Raw genomic sequence first — 8,559 nt, 5'->3', positions numbered from 1 at the left:
TTTTTTGGTGTTAGTCCTAGGAGGTGTTGTAGGTCTTCATAGAACCGGTCCACTTCAGCCTCTTCTGCATCAGTGGTTGGGGCATAGACTTGGATTACTGTGATGTTGAATGGTTTGCCTTGGAATCGGACAGAAATCATTCTGTCATTTTTGAGATTGTATCCCAGTACTGCCTTTTGCACTCTCTTGTTGACTATAAAGGCCACACCATTTTTTCTACGAGATTCCTGGCCACAGTAGTAGATATAATGGTCTTCTGAGTTAAATTCGCCCATTCCTGTCCACTTTAGTTCACTGATTCCTAGGATATCGATGTTCAGTCTTGCCATCTCATTTTTGACCACGTCAAGCTTACCTTGATTCATAGATCTTACATTCCAGGTTCCTATGCAGTATTGTTCTCTGCAGCATCGGACTTTCCTTTCACCATCAGACACATCCACAACTGAGCGTCCTTTCGGCTTTGGCCCAGCCGCTTCACTCTTTCTGGGGTTACTTGTACTTGTCCTCTGCTCTTCCTCAGTAGCATATTGGACACCTTCCGACCTGAGGGGCTCATCTTCCGGCGTCATATCTTTTAGCCTTTTGATACTGTCCATGGGGTTTTCTTGGCAAACATACTGGAGTGGGTTGCCATTTCCTGTCGTACGTGACTACAACTAGATCTGCAATGGGGGCTGTCTCTTCTCAAAGCTGTTGTTTCTTACTGCTCACAATAATGGAGGTGTGTGCTTCTTCACCAGGCTGGTAACTGTGTAGCTTAAACCTTATTCACGTGTAAGGTTTGTGCAGGCACCTTCTATGTGTTGCATCACAACAGGTGACTTGAAATGTACAGTTCTCTGAGCCTATTTGTGTGTGTGCACAGTTCATCGTGTATAGCAATAAATATAGTCCATAAAGCAAAATATCGAGTTCATTCTCTAACAAGCCTTATATGCTTTATGGAGGAGAGGAGAACAATGTAAGCCACTCTGTGTCCCCACTAAGGAGGGGGGGGAGTTAATGAGCAGTAGGCTCAGAACAGATAAAAGGAAGTCCTTTTTCACCCAAAGAGTCATTAACATGTGGAATTTACTGCCACAGGAAGTGGCGGTGGCTACAAGCACAGACAGCTTCAAGAGGGGACTGGATATACATCTGGAGCAGAGGTCCATCAGTGGCTATTAGCCACAAGGTATAGATGGAACACTCTGTCTGGGGCAAGGGATGCTCTCTATTCTTGGTGCTTGTCGGGGGCAACAATGGGAGGGCTTCTGGAGTTCTGGCCCCGCTGGTGGACCCCCTGATGCACCTGGAATTTGGCCACTGTGTAACACAGAGAGTTGGACTGGATGGGCCACTGGCCTGATCCAACATGGTTTCTTTCTATATTCTTAAAGCCCGGGTATAAATGAAGCAAATAAACACTAAGTAAATACTATGTGCTTGAAGAGAGGTCTGAAGTCTGAACACACAGTTTGTGCCATCCCGAACACAAAGTGGTAGTTAATGTTTGTGAGACTGTCAGACAAACAAGATACTCTGAATGGCACAGTGTCAGGAACAGCATGCGCTGGATTCCACAAGCGGTCCATTTACACAAGAGGGCGGTAGCTAACCAGGCCTGTAACTACCGCAGGGCCCATGGGGCTCGGCCCCCTAGCGGTTTTCATGGGCCCTCCCCAAGCCTTGGCTCCCCCCCCAGGCCCCCTTCCCCCATTGCCTGTCAGCAGGGTAGATGAGGGCAGCATAAACCACAGCAGCAGCCAAGCTGAGCTGAGAGAGCGACTGAGGCAGGCAGTGAACATGAAAGGTGCAGGGAGAAGCCTCCATCTCGGGCTTCCACGAGACGCTCGCTGCAGCGCCCTTCAGCAGCAAGTAAGCCAGGCCAGGCAAGGAGGCAGGCAGCCGCCTCCTCTGGCCCCAGCCAGAGCAACAAATATGTGCCACCGCGGAAGGAGGAACTGGGGCTCCTCAGGGAGGGAGGGAGGGAGCCAGACGCTCTGCAGGAAAGACTTGCCCTTGCGGGAGGGAGAGAGAAGCTGTGACTACTGGGCATTATGCCGCCTTGCCCTGGAGCCTGCAAGTGTGTGCAGGGCTGCCTTAGGAGTCCTCGGGAATTCCACCAATTAAATCAAAGTTAATTTAATTAATTTTAATTGGCTGGTGTGCCCTCCCAAGGCCCCCTCCCCACCAAGTCCCTAGCTACCGGGCTGATTCTATCCCTACGAGTCACTCGGCATGTCCTCCACAAGGATCACTTGATGGCCAGCACTAGGTTTTTGGGAGTCACAGGGGGTGTGGGAAGAGAAAGGCAGGGAAAAGTCTACATCCAGAAGCAGAATATCTGTTGTATCTGTCCCCATGAAAACAATGCCATCTCTTCTGTTCAACAAATCATCACTTACTTGAACCGTTCACACCATCTTACCATTTTCTTATCTGAGGAAAATCCCACAGCCACCCAGCCATCTGTTTCGGCGCTCAGTTCAAACTCTATATCAGCTCCTATTCTGCGATAACTGAGGAAGTAGTCACAAGTTTCTGCATTACATCCTGGTTTACCATACCTACAGGTGACAAAGGGAGGTAAAATTCAGAGATATAAAGAGAGCTTTCTTGTTGAACTCATCTATGCTTCTAATCCAACTGAAAAGGTTGCTGATGATAAACTTAAACAAATCCCACCGAAATCCACAGTTCTAACTGCTAGTGTGATAAGAAAGAGTGAGTAACATCTGGAATTCACTGCCACAGGAAGTGGTGGTGGCTACAAGCATGGACGGCTTCAAGAGGGCCTGTGAGGTATCTTCCTCACTCTGGTAAAGGGGACCTATATGACTTCTGTCATCTCCTTACCTTTTACCTCAGGAGCCCAAACCTTTCCTGCCAGATATAAAAGAATGGCACTGATAGCGTGGTTTTAAATAAAATAAGAAGATTTATTCTTTATTAAAAAAAGGTAGGGAAATGGGGAAATGGTTTTCAAAACACCTGGCAACCAGCCAGTGTCTACTATGAACTCTATTAACACTGCTGCAGGCTTCTTAAAAGTCAGGCAGAGATAATAAGAACAATAAACCCTCTAAGATATTTCTTTAGAACAGGCAGGCAGTTGTAATGTTACATATCATATGCAATGTGATGTCTAACTCAAGGCTCCCCAGTTGTGCTGGAGATCTGTCTGTCCCTAAGACTTTCCCCTGGATGATAGAACTCCAGTCCTTCCCTGTGTGTGTGCTGGTGTTTCTCTTTTAAACATAGGTCTGCCCTTTGGACTCTGGCAAAACCTCTCCACAGAGTCTGATCTGTCCCTCTACTCTGTGACACCTGTCACTGTGCCACAGGCTGAGAGGTTTCCCTCAGAAGGAAGCCACCCAAAAGCCCCTTCTCAATAACTCCTTCCAACTGTCTCTCTCGCTTCCAACTGCCCCCCAACCGACTCCTCTTTTTCCTTCCTGGATGCATTCCGTTGTCATGGAAGCAGCTCACCAATCAGAGAGAGCCTCTCCCAATGCCTACACTCAGACCAGTTTTACTTAGTTCATCACAAGGGAATTGGATAAGCATATGGAGCAGAGGTCCACCAGTGGCTGTTAGCCACAAGGTATAGATAGGGACTCTCGGTCTGGAGCAAGAGATGCTCTGTATTCTTGGTGCTTGGGGGGGCAACAGTGGGAGGGCTACTAGTGTCCGGCCTAGGCTTGCCAAGTCCCCCCAGGGGGCGGGGAAACCCCCACCCCAGAGGCCCGTTCCCCGGCGCCGGCGGATCAGGCCCCGGGGGAACCCCACCCCCAAAGCACATGACGTGCACGTCACCCGTAAGTGACACGACCACGCCGGGCATGCTGGGGGCGGGGCCACGGTCATTCGAGGGAAAACTCAGAGCTGCTAGTTATACATGTCCAATTGATGGGTAAAACTTTTGACCAATAGACCATATGCGTTTCGGCCCCTTCGGGCCTTCCTCAGCGGTCAATATTCCTATTGTACAATAACACACATCCAGAAATGAATGTATAAACAATTTTTCTTAGAACCAGGTGTTGCTTTCTCATATGCTTTGCAGTTGCTAAAAGTTTGTATAATAGGCCATGGATAGTAACTGCACAGATTCTCCAAATTATTCTGGTAATGAATATCCAATGTGTCAGGATTTGTGTCACTTCCATCAACAGTAGTAGTCTAAGAAAAATTGTACGGTCTATTAGTAAAACTTTTTACCCATCAATTGGACATGTATAACTAGCAGCTCTAAATGTTATAACCTTTAAGAGTCTGATATTTGGACTATTTCTTTTAACCTTATGTATGTTTTATTTATACATTAGAGAAATATATTCAAGTTATGATAGTCATAACAAGATATATTATTTACTGAGACAGGCTATGATATAATAAATATGACTTCAGGATACCTGATTTTTTTTCCTATTGGTACTATGATACCTACTGCCTGATCCTATAAATTTTTACTTAGAAGTAAATCCATAGAGTTTAATGGGACTCATTCCCAAACAATTAGAAGTGCAATCTTATTGTGAATCACAATACAATATACACATTTATTGCCACTCCTTGCATTTTTTCTTTAAAAATACAAATGTCTTATGCTTCTGCAAGATAATGACAAAGTTTGCACATTCTTTCTATGTCATTGTAATAAAACCCTCTTTACTACTTCAGTGTTCAATATTCAGCTTTCATCTTATTTTCCCTCTTTCTCTAACAAGCAAATACTAAAATACACCTAAATATCTAGCAGTACAACCCAAAATGTAGTTATGCCCTTCTAAATTCACTGAAATTAAGAGGCTTGGGTGTAATTCTAAGATTGCGCTGTTATGATGCAACAGCTTCAAGCTCCATCTGCAATGCTGGAAAACCCGGAATTATTGTATTTTTAAAAATCAAGTAGTTATCATTCTGTCTAAAAGTACATTAGCTGGCCCCCACACAGATGATGAAACCAGCAAAACTGACCTGCTACCCACAGACAAGGCAGGCATCTCTGCCTCACTGAGGAGACTCCCAAGGCATGAAATAATATGACTTTGCAAATTAAATATGAAGAAAACTAAACAAATGGGGTGGGGGTTGGGGATAACAACTAAATATATTCCAGGAGAAATTAGAATTGGAAGTAGCAGAAAGTCATGTGTGGGGGAGGGGATTATCCTGCGTCAACCTCTGATAGTTCATACAATCCTAGTGTGTTGGGGTGGAGGCAGGTAGTATTTCCAGAATGTCCCCAAATGATTCCTATACCAAACAATAATGATTATAAGTGTTATACATGAAAAGTTTGGTGTTCTTGAAGTAATAAAGCAAGTTTAAAGAGAATACTGCAAATCTTTCCATTTCCCCCCCCCAAAAAAAAGTGTAAGTTTTGTCTGGAAAAAAAAATGTTTTCCAATGATTTCAACATTTTAAGAAGCTTACTTCTCTAGTACTACATAATGTACACAATATTCCGGCCCTGATTATTTTGGTAGGCTTCCTGCAGGTGTGTCTAGCTTTTTGTGGATTTTGCTGGTTGCATTTTGGTCAATTCCTGCACATATCTAACTTTCTAAACGTACATTTTATTATTTTCTGAAGGAGTGAATAACTGGTACCTCTAATTATAATAATCTACGATAAACAAGAAGTGTCACTCTATTACCAACTTCTCTGAAGTCACTTATTTGGGGCAGCCTTTTCACCACTGCAACATGCATAACAAAATTGGTTTTAGTTCTGCAGATCTCTTGTAAGCAAGAATTCTGCAGTAGAAGGTACATCTCCTCCAGTAAAATTTCAAGCCACTGAGCTCTGGATAGCAGTACAATGAGCATAAATATATACAAATGGGAAACACTTAATAAAACAATTAATGGGTAGTCCCTGCTAGTGTGTCAGTCTATTGGCATTACAAATTTACACAGAGACCTGTGCTATCTTTTCATACCAACCTAAAGCATCCTTTTGTTTTCCCACAGTCATCCACTCTAATTTTTGCAAATGGGTCCACTGGAGGTGCGGTAGGGAATGGATAACCTTGAAAAAAAATTAAGCAATGTGACACAATATTTCCATTTATTACAAAATAACTTTTTAATGATGTTAGAGGCTACCTTGTTTGGGAATCGAATCAGTACAGGGTCATGCATATTAAAGCTAACAAGGAATTCTTATTTTCCCGTAGGATCACCTTGATAGAAGATAATGTTCAGAAGCTGAGACTTACAACGGCACACAAGAAACCCTGACCAAACTCCAGACATCTCTGGAGAAGACAACTGACCTTACAAAAAAGCCTACAAAAGTCACTAATCTACAAAAATGCCTGCTACGCACAAACATCAGTATGAGCCATTTATAAACACATTCCATACTGTTGATTGTACTGACTCACTCTGGGTAGCCCACCCTGAGAGACCCAGTGAGAAAGGCAGACCCTAATGAATGTAAATGAATAAATCTACAAAACTTTTCCTGCCCAATCATTGAAAGCAATATGACTCATTGAAGGCGAGCAGATGAGTGGTTATTTACACATCTGAACGGGATGTTCAAAGGCATGACAAATCAGTGTTGCAGTGTCCACCTTACACATTCTTCAGATGCAGGTGTGCCATTTGAGGTGGCACTGGTGATGATGTCATCCACCAGTGTCACAGAACAGCGGGGACAGAGGAAAGGGACTTGGCCGTCAGCGACCAAGCCCCTCAGGATCTAGACAGCCAGAACAGAAAGAAGGATGATGATGATGATGATGAAGAAGAAGAGATTGGATTTATACCCTGCCCTTCACTCCCCAAAGGTGTCTCAGAGTGGCTTATAGACCCCTTCCCCTCCCCACAACAGACACCCTGTGAAGGAGGTGGGGCTGAGAAAGGAAGGAAGGAAGGAAGGAAGGAAGGAAGGAAGGAAGGAAGGGAGGGAGGGAAAGAAAGAGGAGGAGAAGGAGTAGGGGGCGGGGCTTGTTGCATGTGCCCGCCCCTTGGACTCTTTACTGCCGGAGCTCTGATCCTGTGCGCTCCTGCAGGAAATGACCCCTGCCTTGGATAGGTAAAGGTAAAGGTTCCCTTGGTCGAAAGCCAGTCGAATCCGACTCTAGGGTTTCGGTGCTTATCTCGGCTTCAAAGCCGAAGAGCCAGCGCTGTCTGAAGACGTTTCCGTGGTCATGTGGCGCACGGAACGCTGTTCCCTTCCCACCGAAGTGGTACCTATTGATCTACTTGCAATTTCTTGCTTTCGAACTGCTAGGTTGGCAGGAGCTGGAACTAGAGACAGGAGCTCACTCCATCATGCGGCACCTGGGTCTCGAACTGCTGAACTACTGACCTTCCACAGCCTGCACTTCAGCGTCTTAACCACTTGAGCCACCGCAGCTCCCTTGCCTTGGATACCATTTAGCAATAGGCAGCCATCTTTAGGTTCTCCCACCACTTAGGGTGGCCCATCTGGCATTAAAAGGCCGGGCCTTTCCTTCATGGCTCCGGCTCTGTGGAATGGGTTCCCCAAAGAGGTGAGGGGGAAACCCTCCTTGGAGATCTTGGCCTACCTGTTTGCCAGGGCTTTGGAGGGGGTGTGAATGGCAGACATCTTTCAAGGAGGGGGGGGGATTAGCAATCTGTGATATACTATTATAGTTTTGGTTGTAACAGAAAATGTTTTTAAATAGTATTGTAAGCCACCTTGAACCACAAGAAAAGGCGGGACATAAATGTTTTAATAAATATTAAGTGAATAAAAATAATGTATCTGTGTTAAGCAATTTGCCCAATTTTAAAAAACCCTCTCCTGTGTAAAATGAAACAGAATGAAAACAATGTTCCACGCTAACTCTACGTCACCCTCCCCAGTCGCGGCTGTCCTCACCAGGCTTCATGGGCTCCCGGCCAACCTCCCGCCTCCATCCTTGGTGTTGGGCCTGGCACAACTCCCTGCCTCTGGCACTGGGCCCACCATGGCTTCCCCTCCCCATTTCTTGCTGCCATTGCCAGGGCTGCCGGCCACCCTCCTCATTGGCGTCAGGCCTGGCGCAGCTCCTGGCAGCCCACGGCCAAGCCTGCCAGAGCGCCTCCCTCCCAATCACCTCTGCTCCCGGTCACCCCACCATCCCCACCGCCCTCACTGCCGGGAGGTGCATGGTCTGCACATGAACAGACAACGCTTTTGTTTGGGAGGGGGATTTAAACCCCCAAATGGTTTTTTTTATTATTATTTTTCTGTAAACTTGGGGGGTCCCCCACGTTTGGAGACAAATTTCCTTTCTGTCATTGTGGGTCCGGTCTGCAAATTTAGATACCCACCTGTAGCTATTAGATACATGGGTGGGAAAGTGAAGCTTTTCATGGAATGGGAGGTAAATAACATCACCTAACAAATCATACTCTTTTTTATGAAAGGGGTGGGACTTTCTTCTCCAGGCCAGTTGGCAACCCCAGAAACAAACCCTCCCAAATGGCTTTTCTGTTAAAGAAAAGAATAGTTGAGGGGTTTTTTAGTGCATGGGCTTGTAACACGTAATTTGATCCTAAGTGATCAGCTGGAATTGCTCTAATCCTAAAAAGCAACCACTGCTGTTAT

The 8,559-nt window shown here is 45.5% G+C and overlaps 1 protein-coding gene across 1 annotated transcript in view; it reads right to left on the bottom strand.

The window, feature by feature from the left end:
• Positions 1-7,858, bottom strand: part of FRRS1L (ferric-chelate reductase 1-like) — a 14,728-nt gene extending 6,870 nt beyond the window's left edge. The window contains exons 1-3 of the mRNA XM_015408250.1: positions 7,849-7,858; positions 5,937-6,021; positions 2,414-2,552 (exon numbers count right to left, since the gene is read on the bottom strand). Coding sequence (XP_015263736.1) covers positions 2,414-2,552; positions 5,937-6,021; positions 7,849-7,858 — 234 coding nt within the window. The remainder of the gene's footprint in view (positions 1-2,413; positions 2,553-5,936; positions 6,022-7,848) is intronic.
• Between the last annotated feature and the right edge of the window lie 701 nt (positions 7,859-8,559).

Source organism: Gekko japonicus, unplaced genomic scaffold, assembly GCF_001447785.1.
Source record: "Gekko japonicus isolate JY-2015 unplaced genomic scaffold, Gekko_japonicus_V1.1 scaffold227, whole genome shotgun sequence".
In the NCBI taxonomy this organism is placed as follows: Eukaryota; Metazoa; Chordata; class Lepidosauria; order Squamata; family Gekkonidae; genus Gekko; species Gekko japonicus.
Note: the sequence above shows the minus strand (reverse complement) of the source record. Positions and strands in the feature narration are given on the sequence as shown.